This window comes from Labeo rohita, chromosome 16, assembly GCF_022985175.1.
Source record: "Labeo rohita strain BAU-BD-2019 chromosome 16, IGBB_LRoh.1.0, whole genome shotgun sequence".
NCBI classification, from domain to species: domain Eukaryota; kingdom Metazoa; phylum Chordata; class Actinopteri; order Cypriniformes; family Cyprinidae; genus Labeo; species Labeo rohita.
In genome coordinates this window covers 27,219,096-27,245,891 of record NC_066884.1, presented here as the reverse complement: position 1 = coordinate 27,245,891, position 26,796 = coordinate 27,219,096, and the positions used below count along the sequence as shown (strand labels likewise).

Genomic DNA, 26,796 nt, shown 5'->3' with positions numbered 1-26,796 from the left:
CCAAACCCGTAAGACCTTCCTTCTTTTTCAGAACACAAATTAAGATATTTTTGATGAAATCTAAGAGTTTTCTGGACCTGCATAGACAGCAACACAACTACCACTTTCAAAGCCCAGAAAGGTAGTAAGAACATTATTAAAATAGTCTATGTGACATCAGTGGTTTAACCGTGATGTTATGACGCTACAAGAGTACAAAGAAAAAAAAAACAAATTTATTCAACAATTTCTTCTCTTCTGTGTCAGTCTTTGACGTCCATACTCCATACAGTTAGTCCACGGTTTAATACATACCTCGGTTTTTAACCACAGTTTGCGGTTTGGTTTGGTTCTGATAGCTTGCCACATCAGAGTGTTTTTTTTTTTTTTTTTTTTTTGCATTAATTACCAACTAAATACTCCTGTAAACCTCTGTACACAAAAGCGTGGATTATTATATGTCTGCTTAATATTTCTTTTGAGAGAGGTATTATTTTTCAGATTTTTATACAAAATAGGATGGGTTTCATTCATACTGGATGCCAGAGGGCGCCCTCATGCAGAAAATCCACAAAGAGATAACACTGATGATGTTCCAGCCAGGAAATCTCTAATATGGACAAAGGCATCACTATTGCTGTAACTGAATAAAAACAAGATATAACGTTAAACGTTTTGAATGATGAAATGTAAGGACAATAAACACTCGTCTGCAATAATATGTTTGTAAGTATATTTGTAGGCCATTGCTAATCGACATACAGTATAGAATATATTGTCTGCATCATTCTATGATTAGAAGCCACATTAGATCACAAAAGGAAGTTATTTCAAACATCCGACTGATGCTGTGAAGTAAAAATAAGTTTTAATGTTCTCTTTTGTTGGGAAACAGGTTTAGAAAGGCTTATCATAGCATTTCATTAGAAGGGAAGATGCTCTGGAAGTGTTGCTTTTTTTTTCACATATAAAGTGGGAGGTGTTTCCTCATCTCATCTTAAATTTCGCAATAAAATAAAACAAGGAAATTATTTAAATGCAAAACCGAAAAACCGCAATTCACAAGCACGTATTGAACCGTGGATGTCGTACCGAACGGTTCAATATTATATTGAGTATTGTGACATCCCTACTCCATACTACGTTTCAGATTCATTCTTTATTGTCCTCAGAAAGAGAAAATTTGTTTTCACAGACTGTACCCGAGCTGTAGTACACATAATACACACATTTCCCCTCAAATACAAATGATACACACATATTTCCAACAAATTCAAATATACACACATTTACACCACAAAAACAGAGTCACTGCACATGAGACACATTCTGCACCTAATGTACATCAGCAGGCCTACACGTATATTACCTATGAGGTAGTAGCACCAACGAAACAATATAACTTTTAAATTACACACTCAACGGTTTCTGTAAAATTAGCTTTCTAATGGCAGAGGGTAAAAAACTTTTTTATGGGGTAACTGTTTGTATCTACGGCCTGATGGAAGAAGAGTAAAACACAAATTGAGAAGATGGCTATGGTTTCTTATTATAGTATTTGCCCTGCGGATGTTATAATAAAAAGCCCTAGCCATCCTTCACTTTCAGTAGCATTGCTGTCTGTGCAAGGTCAGAAAGCTCTGGGATTCATCAAAAACTTTTTCATTTGTGTTCTGAAGATGAACGAAGGCCGTCCAGGTTTGAAACGACATGAGGGGGAGTAATTAATGGCAGAATTTTCTGTTTCTGTACGGCATTTTGTGATTGACGTTCTGTCACTAAATAACTCTAATTGTTTGATTCTAGCATTGTATTGTTTCGCACTCAATACCTCTGGCGCCCTGTTTGGTCTCAGCACCACTGAAACTGAGCAGGGTTTCATAACCAAGGGATAAAACCCCCCTTTTTTTCCAAAATGAAAAGTGTGAAAGGTTTGAGTCAGAGTTAAACTGCCCTGAAGTTTAAAAATACAACATTTATTCTATTTCCCACAGCATTAAAGTATACTTTGTCGATTTGTCTCTTTGTCACTTTTCACACATGTGCAGTAAGTCCACTTCTACTGTACCTGGAGGGGGTATAGATGCAAACGGAGAAACGGAGAGGGATAAAACCGAGGAAGGAGGAAGATAATGACGTCATCAGATATGAAGAAGGTGTTCGCAAGAGGAAGAAAAAGCGCCCCTCATCTCTTCATCAGCCCCTCTCATGTTTTGTCTGTCCAGTCACTGCCTCTAGTGGTGGTAAATGGAATTACATTGTGTGTGTTCATTGCCCAAAAGTGAGCATATACTGTGACATTTTTCCCCTGTGGTTGCACAGAGCAGATTAACTGTTTTCACACCTACATAATTATCTTAAAAGATGAGAGTCCTGACAACATTGTTTGCTTTTATTTCATTTCAACGAGCCCATCCACCGGCGCGGGTATCGATCATGTTTTCCGATCCGATGCGCAAATGTCTGAGTCATCATATTTTCAGCACTGAATACAATCACTTTTGTTTTCGTATGTCTGGCAGAGAATCACTGACAATGTTTTCGCAAAGTTTCCATTTCCTAGAGACTCCGAGGGGACATTTGCTCACTTAGCATTGCCGCATGTACCGTTACGTGCCACTGTAAGCCTTGGGTCAGTAGGTGTGTTGTGCTTCCTGTCTGAGCTGTTGTAAATACTGGGCTGTTATTGCTAGTGAAGGGTGGAGGTAACTTTAGCCTGCACGTCCCCCATCTTTGTGCTGAAATTCACATGAAATATATGACATTTCATTCTAACGGTATTGTGCTGATGCCAGGCTGCTTCGGAGTCTCGGTTGTATGCGCTCTTTGAATAATGAACTCTCTGACTTCCTCTTGCGGGTGGAAAACATGAGTGATGGGTGAGGTCAGATGAGTGAGATTTGAGGATGTTATGGCTCGATGTAGATGTCAGAGCGTTACGCATGTCTACTTCTGTGTAATTTCCTTCTACCTTTCCCCCTCATTTTTCGTCTTTGAGATCAGTGATATTGATTCTTCTTCTCTGCTGGTGGAGATACATTTCATGAAAATGCTGTATATGTAATGCTGCTGTCGATGTGAGACCTGCTTCAGTCCATAAAATATCTAGGATTTTAAAGGTCTTTTGGATAGTAAAATCCTGCAGTGTAGTTCACCTTTGGCATTTTTCTGTTTCGTATCCTCTTAGCTAAGACCTTGCTGGTGCCTCAGACGGCTGAGGTTGATGCAAAGATCTGTCTGTTTGTCTGAACAGTTGTTTTCATTGGGAACAGTCTTGTAGTCCAGGCTAATGTGATAAGGTGAAAGGAGAGAAGTCTATTAGAGCAGATCATTTTCATGAGTTTTTAAGAGCATCTTATATCATGAAAATAGATTTTGATAGATTAAACTCACTAATGAATGATCTTACTAAAGACCCCATGAAATAAATTTTCCTTAGTATGCACTTTTAACAAGAGATCTTAAGTCCTTTTCTGCCTCAGAGTTTCTCGTAATTACAACTTGATGTCTCAAAGTTGTGACTTTATTTTACATGATTGCGACTTTATATTTTACATTTGCAGCTTTATGTCTTACAGCTGCAACTTCTTTTTTCATAACTGCAAATTTATGTCTCACAATTGGGACTTTGTTTCTCACAATGGATACGTTTCGGAATTGTGACTTCACCAAAACTGAAAATTCTCTCATTAATTACTCAAAATAAACGTTCAAAAAGGGTGTTTTTGCAGTGATGCCATAGAAGAACCATTTTGGTTCCCCAAAGAACCTTTCAGTGAACAGTTCCTAAAAGAACCATTTTAAAGAACCTTTTCTGAATTTGAAAGGTTCCATGGATGTTCAAGGTTCTTCATGGAACCATCAATGCCAATAAAGAGCCTGTATTTTTAGGAGTGTAAGACCTTCGTTCATCTTCTGAACGCAAATCAAGATATTTTTGATGAAATTTAAGAGCTTTCTGACCCTGCATAGACAGCAACGCAACTGACACATTCAAGGCCCAGAAAGGTAGTAAGGACATTGATAAAATAGACTATGAGACATCAGTGGTTCAGCTGTCATAGAGAAGTAGTTGACCAAAGTTGTTATTTTTTGTTTTTGTTGCACGCAACAAGTGTTCTCATAGTATAACATTACGGTTGTACCACTGATGTCACCTGAACTATTTTAAACATGTTGTTACTTCCTTTTTGGATCCTGAATTTGGTAGCTGCGTTGCTGTCTATGCAGGGTCAGAAAGTTCTCGGATTTCATAAAACACATCTTAGTTTGTGTTTTGAAGATGAATGAAGGTCTTATAGGTTTGGAATGACATGAGGGTGAGTAATTAATGACAGATTTTTCATTTCTGAGTGAACTAGCCCTTTAATGTCTCACAATTACGTCACTGTTTCGATTTCAATATCTCACGGTTTTTACTTTGTTTCTTGTAATTGCGACTTTCTGTCTCTCAATTGCAAATTTGTTTCTGGTCATTTTCTGGTAACTATCTCATTTGACTTTGTTTTCTGTGACTTTGACTTAATATCTCACAATTGTGACTCAAAATCGTGATTTCATGTCTCATAATTGCAACTTCGATTGCAACCCTATATTTAATGACATTGTTTCTTGTAATTTTGACTTCATATCTCACATTTGCAACTTAATTTCAAGTAATTGTGACGTTATATGTCACAACCACAGCACTGTTTCTCAGTTTGTGACTATATCTCACAATTGTAATAACTTGAAGTCTCAGAGTTGTGACTGCAACTTTAAATCTAACTTTCTTTTTTATAAAAATGACCCTGTTCAAAAGTTTACATACACCTGATTCTTAATACTGTGTTGTTACCTGAATGATCCCCAGTGATGTTTTTTTGTTTAGTGATAGTTGTTCATGAGTCCCTTGTTTGTCCTGAACAGTTAAACTGCCCGCTGTTCTTCAGAAAAATCCTTCATGTACCACAAATTGACTGTATGATTTTGAGGGACTCATATGCAACTATTACAGAAGGTTCAAATGCTCACTGATGCTCCAGAAGAAAAAAAAAACATGCATTAAGAGCTGGGGGTGATAACTTTGAATTTGAAGATCAGGGTAAATTTAACTCATTTTGTCTTCTGGGAGACATGTAAGTATCTTCTGTAGCTTATGAAGGGTAGCACTAAATGAAAAAAACATGATATTTAGCTAAATAAGAAATTCCATTCTGTCAGAAGTTTTCACCCCTTGGCTCTTAATGCATTGTTTTTCCTTCTGGAGCATCAGTGAGCATTTGAACCTTCTGTAATAGTTGCATATGAGTCCTTCAGTTGTGCTCAGTGTGGAATGATGGATCTCAAAATCATACAGTCATTGTTGGAAAGAGTTCAAATATACAAAAATGCTGGAAAACCAAAGAATTTGTGGGACCTGAAGAATTTTTCTGAAGAACAGCAGGCAGTTTAACTATTCATGACAAACAAGGCATGCAGCTGTGAATCATTCAGGTAACAACACAGTAATAAAAATCAAACTTTTGAACTGGGTCAACTTTTATTTTCTCTTGTGGACTATATGTAAACATCTTCTATGTGAGAAGTATCTTATTCAGGTCAGTACTAAATAAACAATAAAATGCATTTTGCATGATCCCTCTTATTTTGGGAAAATAATTAACATTTTGCAGATTCTGAAAGGGGGATGTAAACTTTTGACCTCAAACTGTAATTGCGACTTTATGTCACAACTGCGGTATTGTTTCTCATAATTGTGACTTTGTTTCTCGTAGTTACAACTCTCACACTTTAATACATATAACTACAACTTTATATCTTACGTTTGCAGCTTTGTCTCAAAATTGCAACTTTCTTTTTCATAACTGTGAGTTTATATCTCACAATTATGATATTTTGTCTTTCAGTTTTAACATCTCACAGTTTTGACTTTGTTTCTTGTAATTGCGACTTCCTGTCTCACAATTGTGACTCTGTTGCTTAAAATCGCAATTTCGTGTCTTAAAATTGCAACTTTGATTGCAACTTTATATTTAATGACATTGTTTGTTGTAATTTTAACTTTAAATCTCACAAGTGCAATTTTATTTCAAATAATTGTGACTTTATGTCTTAGAACTTTACGAATTTTACAACTGCAACTTCTCATAATTGCGGATTTCTTTTTTTTTTACTCTGAGGTGGAAATGGGGAATATTTGGAGGTTGGTTTTTGGAAGAATCCCTGCAAATTAAGATTTGTTGATCTACTGGATAATGACAGCTATAAGTATGAGATCCTGATGGAAAGACTCCAACAAATGAACTTTTTTATCCACCTAACAGAGTGAGATTATAATGAATTCGATTCACTGGAGAATGATCTTCAGTGATTTTCTTGAGTAGTACGTCATGCAAATTAATGTGCGATCTGATTCAAGACTAAGGTTCTCAAGAACCTCACATGATTTGCAATAATCAGCTCTTGTTTTGGTAGAGCACTCTCTAATTCTAATCAAACGCCCACGGGGACTAATACAGTAGTTCCAGAAGAAACCGACAAACCGACTTTTGGTTGGCTTTGTTGGTCATTCATATCTGTAGTCAAATAAGTAGTCTGCGTGTAAACCACAGCTTGAATTCAAGAATAGAGACTAAAACTCTTTGACAGAGACATTTCGAGTGCCAAATGTGAAATAAAACATTCAGGAAAGATACTTCACACAGTGAAAATGAAAACCTCATGCTTTTGAAAACACGGTGCTGTAGATCCAGCATGTAAATTTCCGCTGTAGAAAAACAAAGAGTGAAAGCTTTAATAAACATATTACAGTACATATCACTTTCTATGATGAGCCAGAACAGAATTTAATCTTTTGAACAATATGTTATGCACCATCCTCAGGTTGTTTTTCTTTTTATCTCGTTCTATTTTTTGCATATCGACTGATGAACGACGCTGTGTGTCTGCCTTAGGTTTTTCCCTCTGACCACTGTAAAGTTCTGTCGGGGTTTCGCAGATTCATTGTGATTTTATTTCTGTCAACAAGTTATTCAATGGGTACCAATTAAACAGTGTGTAAAATCTCTGTTTGACTGGGAAAAAATAAAAGGGTGAGCCTGTTGATTAATTAAAATGTCACAATTTGATTTCGAGGAAAATACGTTGTTTGCTTATCATATTTTTTCTGGCATTTCTGCCACTGTAAACAACTGAGCCATTGTTCACTCACTGAATTATTGAGTGTTTTTTTTGTTTTTTTTTAATTATATTGTTTCGCAGCACTGAGCTGAACTACTGTATGTGTGTAAGACTATGTATGCATGTGTATATGTATGGAGTGACCACTCCAGGTTTCTGCAATGAGTAACTGGTTATTTTCTACAGCAATTTACTTGTTGTTTGTTGCTTTATGACCTTAAAACAAAAGTCTTTTATGAGAATTCTTAACAATTCAACAACCACAAATCCGGTGAATGACAATAGTAGAAGACAGTCAGGAAAATGACTCATTGGAACTGACTGAATTTTTCTTAAAGGGCTTTTGGATATTTGCAGTGGCTACAAACAATGAGTAAATTCCACACAATATCTTCACCGAAATAATAAAAAAGAAAAAGTGCTTAGAAAGAATGCTTTTAGCAATAACCGTATGAATGCAATGATGCTGTAACCAAGAAGAGACGAAGGGAGAGTCGTGTACGCTCAAACGCTGGCTATGCAAGCAAGTCCTGAACCTTAACAAGAGAATTACATTTGAAATGAATGATTTCAGAGTCATTCGTATCATCTCCGTGTCATTCTGTAACACCTCACAGGAATGAATCTTGTTCCTACTATGGAATTGTATGGATGTTTCTATTTTAGGGACCTCCAAGGGTTCTCTTTAAATTTTTGCACATGTGCCACTATGGTTGTGGGTATCAGATGGTGTCAAGTGAATGTCCATGGAGAGGAAAATGACCCTGACCGCAGCAACGGCACATGCGTATTTGAATTTAAAGAGAAACAGGACTATATGTATATATAAATATGTATGTATGTAACCCAAAGCAGAACATGAATTGCTCGCTTCACTGCAAGTGTACAGAAAGACTGGAGCTTTAAAAAGATTTCAGAATAAAGGTTACTGCTGAACACACACAACTGCGAGGAGTGGAGTTTTTGTGTCATAGAGTATGTTTTTTTTTTTTCTTTTTCATTCTATAGGTCATTTTTTCCTCTTAAGATTCTGTTTTTCTGTCAGACTGTTACGCACTTTGCTGCTTAATAAGGTAGTACTGGAAAAAAAATGGCAAAGAAATGGCGTAAATTGAAAAGACATTTAAGATCAAAGCCGCAGAGTTGACCTTTTGTCTTTATCTCCTTCATGACGCTGGTTTTAGGCCTACGAACGTAACACTACAGAAGTTTTAAGTGTTTTTGTACGCAGCTCCATGCAATCAAGTATGGAAGCATATGAATGTGTTCACAAGTGTATGTTTTTATGAGGCATCCTCAAACTACTCCAATTAGAAATGCAATCACATTCTGAATGTGTCTTAGCTTAAATCAAACCAGTAATAATGAAACATCAATGAAACCGTGACAGCTGCACAGTTGAAGCTATTGCTTTTTTCTCTCTCTCTCTCTCTCTCTCCACAACAGTAAGCAGGTGAAGGGCAGTGTGAGAAAGAGAGGGAGGGGAATGACAGGAAGACACAGCAGGTGAGGAAACAATGAGATGAAATGATCAGAACAGAACACAGACTGGCAGAAGACAGAAATAGAGTTTGAAAGCATTTGGTGACATTTGGATTCGACTAATTGTGAGGTACTGATTATTTTCACTTATACTGCTGCTGTCGTTAGGTTCTTTTTTTCACTTGCTTTAAAAAATGCAGGCCTTTTAAGATGTTGACTAAAAACGCAAAAGTAAAACTAAACGTAGCCATGATTTTTAGCGATCATGCATCACATCTACAAATCTACTTCCCCGTTTTTTGTGGCAAATTCAGCTGTTGCATAATGCAATATATATATATATATATATATATATATATATATATATTTTTTTAGTCATGAGCATATGAGCATCGAAGTGAAACTTTAATCTGTGATAAATCACGATTTTTTATTCGTAAAATGTGTGTGTGTGTGTGTGTGTGTGTGTGTGTGTGTGTGCGTGTGTGTGTGTGCGCGTGTGTTCTTGTCTTCCACTGACTGACGAAGGGTGTGGATGTTGTCTGTGTGGATCACTTTTTGTCTAATATGGTTGTATCGTTTACAGATGCTCGTGACAGTGTTATCTGTAGCCATGGTGATGCTGACAGGTCACCTGATTTATGGGCTGCCTATGGTAAATAATGTTATAATATGTACGGTATATATTGTTAACGTCCTACAGTCGCTAAGATGCTTTGTTGTCAAAACCGTGCATTTTAAAGACGCAGTGTCCCTGGACACATCCATTACATTGAAATGTTTTTGTTTGTTGTCGTTTGTTTTGAGCAGGACGGAAAAATGAGAAATCCCAGAGCCCTTTCACAAATGTGTGATGCAGGTGAGAAAGCATTTCTCAAAGTCTCTTGTATCTGGCATCACTTTCTCTGAATTCTGTCCTTGTTTTTGCGGAGTGCGTGAGCGTACCTTTCTGTCACAACACTTCCCAGTATTACATATGTGGTCTGAGCAAGAAATCGCTCAGGACATCAATGATTATTTATTAGGTTTTTCTTCGTCGTTCTTTCTTCTTTCTTTCTTTCCCTCTCTTTCTCTCTCTCTCGTGATGGGAAATGGTATGTTCTGACACAGAAGCGTAAACCACTTCCTTCATTAGAATGCCACTGCCTGTTTGAGCTACTTTGTAACGTCCTGTTTTTGATGCTATTTCTCATCTCTCCCCTTAAGAGACCTCAGTCAGCAAGTCTGAGTCTGTGCATAAAAGTGTGTGTGCACGTACGTGAGTGTGTCTGTGTGCTAGCACCCACATCCGCCTTTAAAAATTCATTTTGTGCCCTTTGAGATGAGCGTCTGTGCACAGTCAAATGTAAATTAGGTTTTTAACCATTTAAATATGTTATACGACGATAGTCGTTTTAGTATCAATGCTGTGCATTGAGTTAATCACCTTTTTTCGAAGATACTTCTAAAAGGTCATGATGAAGGTAAAAAAAGATTGTCTCAAAACTTTTGCACTCCACCGAGAAACCTTTTGCGTTCACTTGCAAAACTTTGGTTGTGGAAATTATTTGAGGTGGGAGGGAAAACTATTGCAGTGCTTTTGCACTGAACACACTACAGCAAATGTTCCCTGCTGAAAAAAAAAAATAAATAAAAAATAAAATCAGTAGTCACATCACAAAATTTGTAATGGTTTTACTGATTTTTACTAGGATTTTTATTGGTTTTAAATTAAACAGTACCCAGATAGCACATGTATGTCTGCAAGATGTCTGAAAGGCATTTGATGTGTACAAACATCTGACAGATGTCTGTAAGATGTCAGTTTTACATACATTCTAAATCATAAACATCTTAAAGACATCTAATAGACGTCTATTTGACATCTGATATGAAATATCCTATAGACGTATTGCAGATGAGCAAACACTAAAAATATGTCTGTGATGTACATGTGCTATAAGGGTAATGAACCCTGTGGGTGTCTACTGGTAATTGGTCACCTTTGGTGTTAAAACCACTAAATCTTAATAGAATATGTCCCGAAATACAGTGGAAACCATTTGAATTTCTGTGATGGTTTCTTTTGTTTGTTTTGTTTTTTTCGGCAGGTTTGGTAGAGGGCTATTTCAGTATGTTCAGTTAGTGCAATTTTGGTAGAGGAGTGCAATTATTGTATTTTTTATTTTTATTTTTTATTAAAAAAAGTCAATGAAACAAATTACAGCAGCAAGTAAAACAATCCACCTCACCTATCCACCTTATTTTTCAACAAAGAAGCTATTTCCTGTGAATGCACAAGACGATTCATTAGTCACCATAGGTAACTAGAAGAATAACGAAATGCCGTAAACTGTAAAACTGTTTGTTCTACAAGTGTGTGTGTTTATGATTATGATCATAAAATATGCAAGCAGGAAAAAAAGGCCAAAGCACAAAAGAGGTAAAATTAAGGAGCTAAATTTCAAGGGAGGAAGCATCAGACCAACTGCAAAAGTAAATAAAGACATTTGGAGATTATATTAAAGCTGCAACTCTTTTTTTTTTGATTAAAAATTATCCAAAATCAATTTTTGACCAAGTACATGACCAGACAGTGTTTAAAACTGTGTTCTCCTCACCTTAGCCCGACAACGGCAAGTTTATAGTAATTTAATCTAATAATTTAATTTATCATTTTGATGGCAGATTGTAATCCAGAGAGGATTCTGTGTTAATGAAACACATGTTAGTGACTGAAATTAGATTATATTCCAGTTTTAAATGTTTATCTATATTTGCTTTTTGGGTTAAAAGAACAATTTCTTCACATGAAACTCAGATGGTATGACAATTAGAGATTATACCGTACAGAAATTGAAATCTACAGGTAATGCATTACACACTTAATAACCATAGTCACACAATGCTGATGTTGTTAACATTAACAATTTTAAAAAGCAAAGTATAACAATAATTTCCACGGTTTGACTTGATCTGAGCAAACGTTGCGAACATTAGATTTAATCACGATTGGTAGCGCGATTTATTGCAATTCTTTTTTTTCTCAGTTGGTCAGAAAAAAAAGTGGTAGACATGTTACTTGTTCAGATGACAGTATCCAGTGAGAATACATATTTGGGTCATACTTCCAAGACGTACAGTCTGATTCCAAAGTACAGTATCCACGCCGGTGCGGTGACTGACAGCCACACGTACATCTCAAAAAATTAGATTAATTTGCAGCTGTACGCGCATAGTGGTGTCAGAAAATCAAAGTTAAAAAGTGGAGGGAAATGGGTAAAATCCATGGAATAAGAGAAAAAAAAAGCCTTTTTGATGCCAGAATCAGAATGCAAATCATTTTCTAGACAATACTGCCGTCAAAGATGCCATTTGAAGTTTAACACAGACGTTTAAATGGACAGACTATGGATGAAAACTGCTATGATTATTCTATTTTTAAAGCATAAATTTGATTTATACAATATGTCTACATAATATTCACATATGCTGTTCGTAGGGGATGCGTTGTATTAGCCAGTGTTGGGGAAAGTTACTTTTAAAAGTAATGCATTACAATATTGAGTTACTCCCTAAAAAAGTAACTAATTTTCTTTACTTGGTTACTTTTTATGGAAAGTAATGCGTTACTTTTTAAATCTGGGCAGGGCTTGCTTATTTGTTTTTAATATAAAAAGTTATATTTTTGGCAAATGTAAAAGCCTTTTTTACACCAAAAGCCTCAGGCTTTGAGAAAAGTAAATTCACGTCTGTACAGTAGACCGCAGAACGAAAAATGTCAACTTTTCAGCAATAAAAAAAGGAAAAAAAATTTAGATTATCTTGAGTAATTTTTGCGTATTAGTATGGTTGAATTGGATCATCGAAGGTTAGCAGCAAAGACATTGGTTAATAAAATGGGATTAAATGCATAAAGGATATTTGTATTATTTAACACATTTAATTATTGCAGGTTTGCGTCATATTCTGAGTTGAATTTCACTGTTTTTATTCATTTTGAGGAATACTGAATCTGTTTTCTGTGAGTGAGGTGAATTAATGCATGTTCACATTATTCTAGAACTAACATCTTACTCCAGATTTCTCTCAGCATGGGGACAGGAGAGCTTTTAATCAATAAATGGGAGGAAAAGTAACTGGCATTAATTATTTGAAAAAAGTAACTCAGATATTTTCTTGTCAATTAAAAAGTAATGTGTTACTTTAGTAGTTACTTGGAAAAAGTAATAATATTACGTAACTTGCGTTACTTGTAATGCATTACCCCCAACACTAGTATTAGCCCTACTGTTACAGCCTGACATAATATTTAAACCTATTACTATTAACATTTTACATAACATTTCTTTATTTTATCTCACAATTCTGACTTTTTTCTTGCAAATGCAAGTTTATATCTTCTAGTTCAGACTTTATAACTCGATTTAACTCAATAATAGTGAGTTTGTCAGTTCTCAGGGGAAAAAAGCCAGAGCTGAGGGGTTATTTCATTAGTTATTATGCAATAACTTCCATAAGGCAGTTTAAATGCAGCTTCAAACGATCCCAAATGTGGTTGTAAACAATCCCAGCTGAGGAAGAAGGGTCTTATCTAGTGAAATGATAGGTTATTTTCATTTTAAAAAATACAATGTAAATACTTTTTAATCTCAAACGCTCATCTTGTCTTGCTCTCCCTGAACTCTGTGTATTCTGACTCAAGACAGTTAGGGTATGTCGAAAAAATCTCCCTCAACTTCAAAAATCATTTCAAAATCATCCTACATCACTGCAGAAGTACCGACCCAGTCTTTGCAAAGTGAACATGCAAAGAAGATCAAACACCCTTAACAAAAAAGGTAAAACAGCGATATAGGACGATTTCAAAGTTGAGGGAGAACATGAGATGGGAGTTTTCCGACATACCCTAACCGTCAAGTCCATTATATGGAGAAAAATGCTGAAACGTTTCCCTCAAAAGACATAATTTCTTTACGACTAAAGAAAGAAAAACATGAACATCTTAGCTGACAAAGGGTGATTCAGTTATTTGTAAATTGTTGTTCTGGAAGTGGACTTCTCCTTTAACAGACATATCAACCATACGGCCACGCATGATTTTTGGATAATTATGGTAAATAGACATTTCTGCATTCCTTATACATTTATGTTCCTTACCCTCTACCCTATTCACAACAATGCTTTGGTTTCATCTGTACTTCCTTAATTGCTTGTTTGACCCTATTATCTGATGACTGATCAGCACCAATTTTGCTTCTTTGTCACTGACTGAAGTTTGTAAACTGCTGCTGTTACTTCAAAACTGAAAAATTCCCATCCCTCCATGCCAACAGCAGACAAAGAGAGAGGACAGTACGGCTACCCTTACCAAAATGAAGTATTCTTCAAGTTTATTTTTATGTAGTATACTTAAGTAAAGTTCAAGTCTATTTTTAAGTATACTTTATGTAGTAAGTATACAGATATCAGCGTACTAGTAGTATACTTTTAAGTGTACTATTTTAATACTCCTTGGGACTAAATTGGCCCACTTTCTAGTATATGATAGTATACTTTTAAGTATACTTTAAGTATAACAGTAGTAAACCTTGAGTACACAACTAGTTCACATCTATGTTTTTAGTTTGTACTGCAAGTATAATAAAAGTGAACTTATAGGTATACTAATAGTTTACTAATTAAATATTTTTTTAAATGCATTTTTAGTACACTTTGAAGTATAGTCTCAGTAAACTACTAGTTCAGTAGTTTTATACTGCAAGTATACTCAAGTTTTTTTAGTTTTTTTTTATAAGTGAACTTCAAATCATACTTCAAGTATACTACAACCCTTTTTAGATTTTAATTTGCATATGTTCTGTTATATGAATATCTGAAAATAGAAAACATTATGAATAATTTACTCTAATATGTAGACAACTTTGTCTTTGTTTGTAAAGCATTTTACAAGATTAAGATATTCAAGGAATGGAAGTAAGTAGTCAAAAGTATCTAGGCCTCAAAACTAGATACACAACCCTCAAGAACGGTGACAATCAGCAAATATTAAAAAGATGAGATCTTTACATGACAGTACAACAAATAACTAACAATAATGACAAAACAACAACAAAAAAGTTTAAATGAAGTCAGCAAACAGCAAAACAATAATCTTATAACAGTAACTGGATAATTTATTCATGCTGCAATGCATGCTGGGAACTTACAAAGCCTTGAAATTTCAACAATATGAAATTCTTTGTTCAGACAACTGTGTTTGACTAATTGGGACAACATTTGTAGTAATTTTGTTGGTCTGACAAGGGTTTTATATAGTTGCAAGAAAATAGCTTTTTTAGTATTTGAGACTCAAAATGTTTCGTAAATTGGAAAATATGTATTTGCATTTTTTAAAATGTGGAAGCAAGTTTTGATTTCTTCACTTGTGTTTTGGAAATTCTGTACGGAAGATGTGTAATAGCATCTCTCATGTATAACAATGAAAACACAGATACTCGTAGCACAAGTATAGCTCAAATATATTTAGACTTTTTCTAAGTATAAGTCAAGTATACTTAAATTTTATTTTATATAAATAAGTATATAAAGCACATTTCTGAGAAGTACATAAAAAGTAGACTGAAAGTATACTTTCATATTTTTAGTTTAAAAGAAGTATACTAATAGCACACTTGAATTATCTTCTTTTTCGTAAGGGTATGGAAAGATTGCTCTCTCATCTCTTTCTTTTGATAGATTTATTCCCTATCAAACCCAGTCACTGGGTTTGTCCATATTTCACCCAGCACTGGGTTGTTTTTAACCCAGCATTTTTTAGAGTGTAGAAGGATTGAGTTAAAGACTCCAAATTGGCTGTGATTAATGTTCAGACTGTTGTCTATCAATGTACCAAATTTAATTTCAGTGTTCCCACAAGAGCAGAAACACCAGTTTAAAATATCAAGCAGGTTAACAGACTGCTTTTTTACGACATAACTAGCAGCTGACACCCGAAGCTTTACACATACGTGTTTAAAATAGCTGCACCCACTTTAATGTTAAAAATAAAACAGGTAAGAAAAGCACATCTCACCAAACCACAATAACAAGTGGCGGAAGTTCACACAAATGGTCTAAAGTTTTCAAATGCCTGGTATACACTACATGATTTTAGGCACGATTTCTGGAGATTGTGGAGAAAACCCCAAAATCTGAGGCAATTCGGTGCTCATTCATGTAAGCGACCATCGCATAGTGTGAATTATCAAAGACGCGATCTGAGAGAAGTGCTGATGCCCAAGAACTAAAGAACCGAAAACCTGCCTGCGACTGCGAGTTTTACAGCGTGAAATGTGTTTTCATCAACACATTCATCAACAGCAACCTACAGCTAATTAGAGAACAAGATAGACGGCGAGGGAAATTGGGGGAGGAGTCATAGTCTTACATCATTCCCTGTATTCCCTGTATCCCTTGTGTTTTGTTGTCGGGATTCCTAGTGAAATATTGTGTAATGTGTGGCCCCCAGTCGCCATTCCATCGTGTAATGTGCACACCACAGCAACTTCATGATACCCAAAACACTCGTGCAGTATGAAAGAAAAAATCGAAAAGACATCCATCTGACTTACATTACACTTACATTAGACCAACAAGTGAATGGCGTTTCTCTACCTTTGACAAACATGACTGATTGTAAAATTTCAACCATCGTCTTTGTCCTCTGCATTTCCACTAACTGTTCTCATCATGTCTTAGGATATTTCAAGTCAGGCTCTGAATGTAGGCCATGCAGTCCTGGTTTCTTCACCAATCAGGAAAACAGAGAATCCAGTTGCCACCGCTGCTTCCAGAACTGCATACCTGGTATGATGCTCGTTATACCTAATTAACCCATGATAGTATAAACAAGATGAAGTGAGAATAGAAACAGGAAGTATGGCAAAACATGCTTCATTTTGAAAACAAATGTGTGTATGTGTGTGTGTGTTAGAATTCAACATGATGGTGGTGAAAAACTGCACAACCACATCAGATGTAGAGTGTCGATGTCGAGAGGGTTACTTTTGTTCCTTGATCGATCAATTCACGGGCCAATGTGACAGCTGTGTTCGCATCACCACCACAGTCTCATCCTCCACCTCTGCTGACGTCCCTTCATCCACTACTGCATCCAGCACTTCATTCATCACTTCTTCATCCATAGAGAGAATTGAGACGAAACGTAAGCATTATTGTTTAAATGTGCATTTCTAAGAAACCAAAAAAAGTAATGTTATTAATATTGCAGCCTGCACTGCAAACTGTGCTGAAGATACACGCCATCAAAGTCAGGCAACACAAACCTGTTATTAGAACATGCAGAAAGGACAAAATCATTTTTTGATCATTTTTAAATGACTGGAAAAGCATAAAGAATTCAAACATGAAGTGTTATGTTCTGACCATAAAGACTAGATTAAAACCGCATTATTGGCCTGGTTTCTACAACTTATACTTAGGAGCAAAAATCTGCCTTTAAACCTGAAATGAAGATTTGAAATTGTGATAATTATTTTCGTGTATCATCTAAGTAGTGTGTTTTCGCCATGTCTGCGTTATGCTAATAGGGCGTGACATTTCCAGAATATGCTTTAATAACATGCACTGGTCAGTCACAACCCATTGGTCCAGCTGACCAATTGGAGCACATTTCATATTTTGGAAGGAGGGATTTCTTCTAAACAGGAACTAAACAGTACATTTGAGACAGATCGGGAGAAGAGGTGCTGCAATAATGTAAAATATGTAACAAATAATGCATTTTTGGAACAACCAAGCATAAAATAGATTCTAGTACACCCTCAAAAACCAAATGAAGGCTTTATAAAAAGGTATAGAATGACCCCTTTGAAGTAGGCAGGGTAAGTGGTCTTCCACTAGGGGGAGCAGGAGGTGGGGTTGAATAATTTATTCAAAAGAGAAATCTTTTCTAAGGATACAAGTATTTATTTTGATCATTTTTTTATTAATTTAACATATACATTTGATTTTTTTTTTTTTTTTTTTCAAAGACAGAAATGAAGAAAAAATATACTGGCCACAAACTTTGAACGGTAGTGTATATTGTTACAAAAGATTTCTATTTTAAATAAATGCTCTCCTTTTTTATTCATTTTATTCATCCAAGAATCCCGAAAAAGTATTACAGGTTCCAAAAAAATATTAAGCAGCATAACTGTTTCCAACATTGATAATAAATTAGCATATTAGAATGATTTCTGAAAATTCAGCTTTGCATCACAGAAATAAATTCTATTTTAGAGTACATTAAAATAGAAAACCACTCTTTTAAATTGAAATAATATTGCACAATATTACTGTTTTTTTCTGTATTTTTAATCAAATAAAAGCAGCCTTGATGAGCAGATATGACTTTTTTTTATTTTTTTTTATTGAAAACATATGCAACCCTGCACCACAAAACCAGTCATAAAGGTCAATTTATTGATGTATGGTTTGTTATGCACAATATTTGGTCGAGATGCAACTATTTGAAAATCTGGAATCTGAGGGTGCAAAAAAAAAAAATCAAAATATTGAGAAAATTGCCTTTAAAGTTGTCCAAATTAAGTTCTTAGCAATGCATGTAACTAATCGAAAGTTTATTTTGATATATTTACGGTATAAAATTTAGTAAATCTATTCGTGGAACATGATCTTTACTTAATATCCTAAGGATATACACTGCCCTCCAGAAGTTTGGAAATGCCCCTGGTTTTAGACGATATCAGCATAAATCCTTATCATTTTTTGGTGCATATACATTAAAGTAACTTGACATTATCATTGAAGAGCAGCAATAATAATTTTCATTTTGATTACATAATGATGGCAATTTATACATGTCAAAGTCAGACATGCCCCTTTGCCAGCTGTGATGCCTGGTTACTGGTTTCAACTTGGCCCAGGTTTTTAAAAGATTTTTGGGTCAGCACACCTTAATAGCTTCAACAATTGATTACCAATTAAATTCAGAATACAATGAATTTAGGCCCAGATTATGCAGAGCTGTAATAGCTGCTAATGGTGGATATTTAAACATTTTTTCAATGTATAAACTGTTTATGTAATAAAATATGTTTTCATAGTTTGCGTTGTCCTTTATCAGTGCAAAATTACCAATTAAGTTCAGAATACAATGAATTTAGGCCCAGATTATGCAGAGCTGTAATAGCTGCTAATGGTGGATATTTAAACGTTTTTCAATGTATAAACTGTTTATGTAATAAAATATGTTTTTGTAGTTTGCGTTGTCCTTTATCAGTGCAAAATTATCACAAATAAAAAAGGTTTCATGCCAATATTGTCCACTTTTCCAGAGCGTTTCCAAACTTTTGAAGGGCAGTGTATATAACATTTTATTCAAAAAACATGACATCTAACATGACAGAAGTGTTTTGAGCTTGTGTTAACCACAAACATTATTTAAGGACCAACAACAACAATGCATTCAAACTCATTTCCGGTTTTAGGAGTCTTTCGTGCAGCATTCTGTATTAATAGAAAGTCAAAATAAGGCACTTCAGTCTTGATATTCATTAGATATTTATTTGCAGGCTTTCATGTTTGCTTGTTTTAGTTCTTAGATTACTCTTGCTATTACTTTATATAACTCTCTAGAGCACTGTTTCCTGAAGAGCTTTTTCCCACATAGGAACTTCTCCATTTCCCCTATTCAGCTATTCATCTCAACATAAATAGTTATGCTAACATACATCCCTGTTTATTTTACAGGTGACAATAGTGTTGTGGTGTGGGTTTTATGTGGATTAAGTTTTATATTGTTATCCGCCATCATCCTTATGCTGTTCTTCCGGCTCTGCAGAAAGAAAGAGAAGGAATGTTTTAAGCATTGTGAGTCACAATACACACACATGTGAACACACACATTTCCTCTCAAATGTTTTGTGGGTTAATCAATGTCTGACCTCGCATTGTCTCTTCTCTTCATTAGTTGTCAGGCAGTGCTCGTTGGGTAATATGGAGGTAAGTAATGAGCAATTGCATATTTTTGTAGTATGTGAATGTGATGAGTTATCACAACCTGCTCACAGTCCTTCATTTGCTTCAGGCGGACAGTGAAACTACAGCTCCTCCCAGTCTACCAGATGAGCAGCCTCATGCCCAGGAGATGCTGTCAAGTGGCAGCACACCCACAAGTCACAACACAGAATGCTCCTTTCATCAGCCAATCAGCTCAGAGCAGGCTGTGCCTCCAGCTGGCAATTTAGGTACTATAAAAAGTAGCTTTTTGTAATTTTCTTCTTTATTAAAAAGATTGTGATGCTCATTTATCCAGGTTTATTAATTTGTTCAAAAATATGACCTAAGTGAGTGGCGTAAGCTAAAAGAAATGTGCATGATACCATAAAATAAATAAACATTAAAATAATGAAATTCTTGAAAAGTAAACCTTATCAAGTAGCTTGGCATAATCTTTTATTGGTATTTATTAACAAAACGTGCTTCACGGCTTATTAATATTTTTTGACTGTGAAATCATGTCATGTGGCCAAACCAATATACAACATGCAGTAAAAAAAAACAGGAAATGATACCATAGAGGGAATTATTTGTGTATTCATCTATATATGAAACTAAATGTTTAACATGACTTGATGGTTACGCAGTTACACCAAATGACATATTTAATATATATATATATATATATATAACCCCTCTAGAATCTGTTTCCACAACTGACTAAAACATTAAAATAGAAGGTAATTGCAACTTTTTGTAACTGTGAGTTTATATCACACAATTCTAAGAAAAAAGTCAGAAATGCGAGTTGTGACCTAGCAGTGAATTGCGAATTTATCATGCATTTCTGAGAAAAGAAGTCTGAATTGCGAGAACTTTTAAAGAGTTTATTTCACACAAGTCTGACTTTATAACTTGACTAGGCAACTGTGAGTTTATGTGTTGCGTATGAGCTTGACAGTTCATGTCAGCTTTGCAATATCACCCATAAAGTACATTTATGCATAACCACAGAATCTAAACCAACAGAACGGCAGTAGGATACTGATGTTGATTGCATGAGGAATCGATACCAAAGGCTTTCAGGTCTTATCATGGTTGAATGACTCTCAGGAACAATGATTGAAAGTGCAATTGCGAGTTTAGATCTCACAATTCTGAGAAAAGAATTCAGAAATGTCTGAATTGTGAAATATAAACTCATTCAGACAAAAGACTGAATTGTGGGTTTATATCACACAATTCTGACTTTATAGCTTGCAACTGCGAGTGTATATCACACGATTCTGAAAAAAAGTAAAAAACGTGAGTTGTGAACACACAATTACAAGAAAAAAGTCTGAATTGCGAATTTACATCACACAGTTCTGAGAAAATAATTCAGAAATGTGAGAAAAAACGTCTGAATTGCAAAATACAAGCTTGCACACAATTCTGACTTCTTTTCTCAGAATTGTATGATATAAACTCACAACTCACAAAAAAAAGTGTGAGTTTATATTTCGCAAGAAAAATATGTCATGCAATTCTGAGAAAAAAGTCAGAAATGTGAGTTTATATCATGCAATTCTGAGAATTGTGAGGAGACAGTCAGAAATGTGATGAAAAAAACGTTTGAATTGCGCTTGCGAGAAAAAAACAACTGAATTGCGAGTTTGTGTGACGTAATTCTGATTTTATAATTATAATTTTTATATTACACAATTCTGAGAAAAAAAGTCAGAAATGAAAGTTGTAAACTCTCAATTTTGCAAAAAAAGTCTAAATTGCGAAATACAAGCTTTCACACAATTCTGACTTCTTTTCTCAGAATTGCATGAAATAAACTCGCAATTCAGAATTTTTTTCAGTTTATATTTTGCAAGAAAAATATATAATGCAATTCTGAGAAAAAAGGCAGAATGCGAGTTTACATCATGCAATTCTGAGAAGTCAGAAATGTGAGAAAAAAAATTTGAATTGCGAAATATAAACTGAATTGCGAGTTTATATCATGTAATTCTGACTTTATAATTTGCAACTGAGTTTATATTGCAATTCTGAGAAAAAAAGTCTGAATTGTGAATTTACATTATGCAGTTATGAGAAAAGAACTCAGAACTGCGAGAATTCAGAAATGTGCGAAAAAGTCTGAATTGTGAATTTAAATCACACAATTCTGACTTTATAACTTGCAACTGTAAGTTTAAGTGTTGCGTATGATCTTGACAGTTCATATCAGCTTTGCAATATCACCTATTAAGTATATTTATATTTAAAGTATATTTAAAAAAAGTCAGAAATGCGAGTTATGAACTCGCAATTGCAAGAAAAAAGTCTGAACCTCTTGAGAGGCTACCCTTACCAAAATGAAGTATTCTTCAAGTTTATTTCATTACGTATACATAAGTAAGGTTCAAGTATAGTATTAAGTATACTTTATGTAGTAAGTATACAAATGTCAGTGTACTAGTAGTATACTTGTAAGTGTACTATTTCAATACTCCTTGGGACTAAATTGTACGGTGGCCGAGAGAGCTCAACGGGCTGCAACTTTAGAAAACACATGCAAATAGAAAAAAATGACACCAATCAAGAAAACATCTTCATCAGTTTGACAACACAGGCGCTGCAAATTCTTACAACACAACCAAACACAGAAACGCGTTGCAAACACACAAACACGCTGCAAATAGCACGGACCACAACGGAAATGTTTCAGGGGGACCTCAAAAAGTGACGAACCCAGCTGGGACCTGAATTTTGAACAGTTTACAGTTTACATTAATGAAACATTGCAGAATTTTTTCATGAACTTTGAACGTTATATCTATTTGCATATATTTACTTATTTATATATTTATTTGCAATTAAGTTAATAACGTTTCACAGTTAAGTGTGTAATTCATCAGATTAGTCTAATAATATCCAAAAGAACAATGAATCGTATGATCAGGATGTTAAAATAAACAAAAAACTCCCCTTTTAGTTCACCGACAACACCTCTACTCTGACCAAAAGCCACTTTTTGAGGTCCCCCTGAAACATTTACGTTGTGGTCCGTGCTATTTGCAGCGCGTTTCTGTGTTTGGTTGTGTTGTGAGAATTTGCAGTGCGTTTCCGTATTTGTGTTTGCGTTGCGAGGATTTGCAGCGCCTGTGTTGTCAAACTGATGAAGATGTTTTCTTAATTTGTTGTCGTTTTTTCTATTTGCATGTGTTTTCTTAAGTTGCAGCGCGTTGAGCTCTCTCGGCCACCGTAAAATTGGCCCACTTTCTAGTATATAAAAGTATACATTTAAGTATAACAGTAGTAAACAACTAGTTTTTATCTATGTTTTAGTTTGTACTGTAACTATACTAAACGTGAACTTATAGATATACTGATACAGTTTACTAATTAAATACTTGTTTTAGTACACTTTGAAGTATGGTCTTAGTAAACTACTAGTTTTGTAGTTTTATCATGCAAGTATACTCGTAAGTTTTCTAAGTGAACTTTACATCATACTTTAAGTATACTACTGTGTCCCTATTAGATATTAATATGTATATATTTTGTTATGTGAGTATAAGAACATACAAAATATCAAAAGAAAGAGCAGGCTTGTAAACAAAAACAGATTATTCTAGCTTCATGCATTCTTTTTTATTATAAAAACTTGAATGTGGGTAAGTTTCATAAATAATATTAAAAAATAAATAACATTTTGAACAAAACGATGAAAAAAGACAATGAATTGGATTCAGAGTGATAACCAAAACATAGATGGAGTCAATCAACACCCCAAAGCTTGACAGTCATTATTACCTCCTCATGGGTCACATTTTATTCCATATCGTTACACTTTTATAACTGATGATCATGTTAAAATCGTGTGGAAGCATCTGTTGTTTCAGTTTCTTCTTCGCCTCCTACTGTATAACAGTGAAAACATGGATTCTCGGAGGACAATATTGCTCAAATATATTTAGACTTTTTCTAAGTACAAGTCAAGTATACTTAAAAGTCATTTTTAACAACATTTCTGAGAAGTACATAAAAAGTAGACAAAGCATACTTTCCTATTTTTTAGTTTAAAAGAAGTATACTAATAGCATATTTGAATAAACTTCTTTTTCGTAAGGGACATAATACAATTCTGAGAAAAGAAGTCCGAAATTTGAGAAAAAATTCAGAAATTTGAGAAAAAAAGTCTGAATTGTGAAATATAAACTCGCACTTGCAATAAAAACGTTTGAATTGTGAATTTATATCACACTATTCTGACTGTTCAACTGCGAGTACATATCATGCAATTCTGAGACAAAAGTCAGAAATGTGTGTTGTGAACTCGCAATTGCGAAAAAATAAAGTCTGAGTTGTGTTTGTCATGCAATTCTGAGAAAAGACGTCAGAATTGTGAGAAAAAAGCCAAATGTGAAAAAAAAAGTCTGAATTGCAAGTTTATATCACACAATTCTGACTTTATAACTTGCAGCTGCAAGTATATATCATGCAATAAAAAAATCAGAAATCAGAAACAAACTCACAATTGCAAGTGTATTACGAGTTTACATTATGCAATTCTAAGAAGTCAGAATTTCAAGAAAAAATAAATGTGAGAAAAGTCTGAATTGGAATATATAAAGTTGTACTATGCAAGAAAAAAAGTCGAGTTGTGAGTTTATAATATGCAGTTCGGAGAAAAAAAAAAGCCAGTAAGGTGAATTATGAACTCGCAATTGCAAGAAAAAAGTGAATTGCGAGTTTACATCATGCAGTTCTGAGAAAAGAAATCAGAATTGTGAGAAAAAAGCCAAATGTGAGAAAAAAGTACAAATTGTGAATTTATATCACACTATTCTGACTTTATAATTTGCAACTGCGAGTATATATCGCATTACAAGTATAACGCATTACAAGTAACGCGAGTTACATAATATTATTACTTTTTCCAAGTAACTAGTAAAGTAACGCATTACTTTTTAATTGACAAGAAAGTATCTGAGTTACTTTTCCCCCCCATATATTGATTAAAAGCTCTCCTGTCCTCATGAGAGAAATCGGGAGTAACATGTTAGTTCTAGAATAAATGTGAACATGCATTAATTCATCTCACTCACAAAAAACAGATTCAGTATTCCTAAAAATGAGTAAAAACAGTGAAATTTAACTCAGAATATATGTTAAATAATACAAATATCCTTTATGCATTTAATCCCATTTTATTAACTGATGTCTTTGCTGCCAACCTTCGATGATCCAATTCAACCATTCTAATAAGCAAAACTACTCAAAATAATCTAACATTTATCTTTTTTTTTTTAATTGCTGAAGAGTTGACATTTTTTCTTTTGCAGTCTACTGTACAGACGTGAATTTACTTTTCTCAAAGCCTGAGGCTTTTGGTGTGAAAAGGCTTTTATATTTGCCAAAAATAGAACTTTTTTATATTGAAAACAAACAAGCAAGCCCTGCCCAGATTTAAAAAGTAACGCAAAAGTAAAGTAATGTGTTACTTTTTTAGGGAGTAATTCAATATTGTAATGCTTTACTTTTAAAAGTAATTTTCCCCAACACTGTTTATATCACACAATTCTGACTATATAAAAATCAGAAATGAACTCACAATTCCAGGAAAAACTCTGAATTGCGAGTTTACATCATGCAATTCTACGAAGTCCGAATTTTGGGAGAAAATAAATGCGAGAAAAGTCTGAATTGCGATATATAAACTTGTACTTGCAAGAAAAAAAGTGGAGTTGTGAGTTTATAACATGCAGTTCGGAGAAAAAAAAGCCAGTAAAGTGAACTGTGAACTTGCAATTGCGAAAAAAAAGTGAATTGCGAGTTTACATCATGCAGTTCTGAGAAAAGAAGTCCGAATTGCAAAATATAAACTCAAGACTTGCAAGAAACGAAGTTTTAATTGTGAGTTTCATCACATAAAAAAAATCACATTACGTATTTTATTAAAAATATATCACATCACATATTATATCATATATATCACATCAAAAACCATGTGCAAATTGTATGAAAACTCAACATTCTGTCTTTCGCGTAGGCCCTCTTCACATCTACGGTCCCCAGACGGTCTTTGTTAGTTTGCTCAATCAGTTTGGATGGGATGGCGGCGAGAAAAAAACACAAGAACTCCAAGAAGAATCGCTAAACAACACCAACATGTCCTACCCTCAATCTCCCCCCGTCCATCTGTCCGAGGAGGAAAGGAGCAGAGAGAACGATTTCATCTTCTTCCCATCTCAGGAGCAAGGGAAAGAGTGCCACATATCTAAAGAAGAGGTGCTGTGAGGGATATCGGAATGATTGTGTCCGTTCTTCTTCAATACTCTTCAACTGCTGTGTGGTTTGATATAGCTGACGCTTCACGAGTACTTCACCAGTATTAAAACTCTAACCCTGGCAGGGGATTTCATCTAAAGAGCAACAGGCTGCGTTAGGGGAAGACCTGGCTGTGTGACTAACAGTACGGACAACATAAGTGTTGCATACGAGCTTCATGTCAGCTTCGCAATAGCACACATAAAGTACATTTATGGGTAACCACCGACTCTAAACCATCAGAACGGCAGTGGGATGCTGATGTTGACTGCATGAGGAATCGATACCAAAGGCTTTCAGGTCTTATGATGGTTGGGTGACTCTCAGGAAAGTGTTTGAAAGCAAAGAGCAGCTCTAAGACACTCTAAGACACATATGTTGACATATTTATTTTATGTAAAGTTTATTAAAGTCACTGGAACTTCAGTGTGTCTTATCATTTCTTTTAATACGATCTATCTATCTATCTATGTATGACTTATGGGACATTTATATCCTTGACATTCTTGAATATTTGTATTTATTTACTGTTAAAATTGTTAAAAACACAAAAACAGTTTTTTGTTCTCACGCAGTTTATCGGTGTTCAATCACGTTAAGTCCCTGGTTAATGTTGTCAGTGTTCTTCCTCTTTTCTTTGGTTTTTATGCGACAGACATGATGGATTGTGCCATCGAAAAGCCCTGACATTTTGATGGTGGTCTGGAAATGTCAACATTGTTTCTTCATTCAGAGACAATAAGCACATGCAATGGCAGTTGTTTCATCATATATTATGTTTTATATTCGCTGTAATACACATTTTTAAACTTGATAGTGCAATAAATTCAATAAAGTTTTATTTTTGGTATGATACTCTCCGAGTACTTAATTCATCTCACT

General features: G+C 34.7%; 2 protein-coding genes across 2 annotated transcripts in view; both read left to right on the top strand.

Moving 5' to 3' along the window:
- Positions 1–3,932, top strand: part of iffo1b (intermediate filament family orphan 1b) — a 28,346-nt gene extending 24,414 nt beyond the window's left edge. The window contains exon 10 of the mRNA XM_051132147.1: positions 2,028–3,932. Coding sequence (XP_050988104.1) covers positions 2,028–2,112 — 85 coding nt within the window. The 3' untranslated portion in view covers positions 2,113–3,932. The remainder of the gene's footprint in view (positions 1–2,027) is intronic.
- A 96-nt stretch (positions 3,933–4,028) lies between these two features.
- Positions 4,029–26,729, top strand: si:dkey-260g12.1 (uncharacterized). The gene is made up of 10 exons (XM_051132153.1): positions 4,029–4,298; positions 8,587–8,752; positions 9,209–9,277; positions 9,433–9,481; positions 16,342–16,449; positions 16,577–16,807; positions 19,360–19,479; positions 19,580–19,611; positions 19,697–19,856; positions 25,637–26,729. The coding sequence occupies exons 3-10, from the start codon at positions 9,209–9,211 to the stop codon at positions 25,882–25,884; spliced, it is 1,017 nt and encodes a 338-aa protein (XP_050988110.1). The 5' UTR covers positions 4,029–4,298; positions 8,587–8,752; the 3' UTR covers positions 25,885–26,729.
- The last annotated feature ends 67 nt before the right edge of the window (positions 26,730–26,796 follow it).

Coding starts and splice junctions, on each gene's coding strand:
- si:dkey-260g12.1 (XM_051132153.1), top strand. CDS start 9,209: ATGCTCGTGACAGTGTTATCTGTAGCCATGGTGATGCTGACAGGTCAC. Junction 9,482..16,341: donor TTCACAAATGTGTGATGCAG/GTGAGAAAGCAT, acceptor ATCATGTCTTAG/GATATTTCAAGTCAGGCTCT. Junction 19,612..19,696: donor GCTCGTTGGGTAATATGGAG/GTAAGTAATGAG, acceptor CATTTGCTTCAG/GCGGACAGTGAAACTACAGC.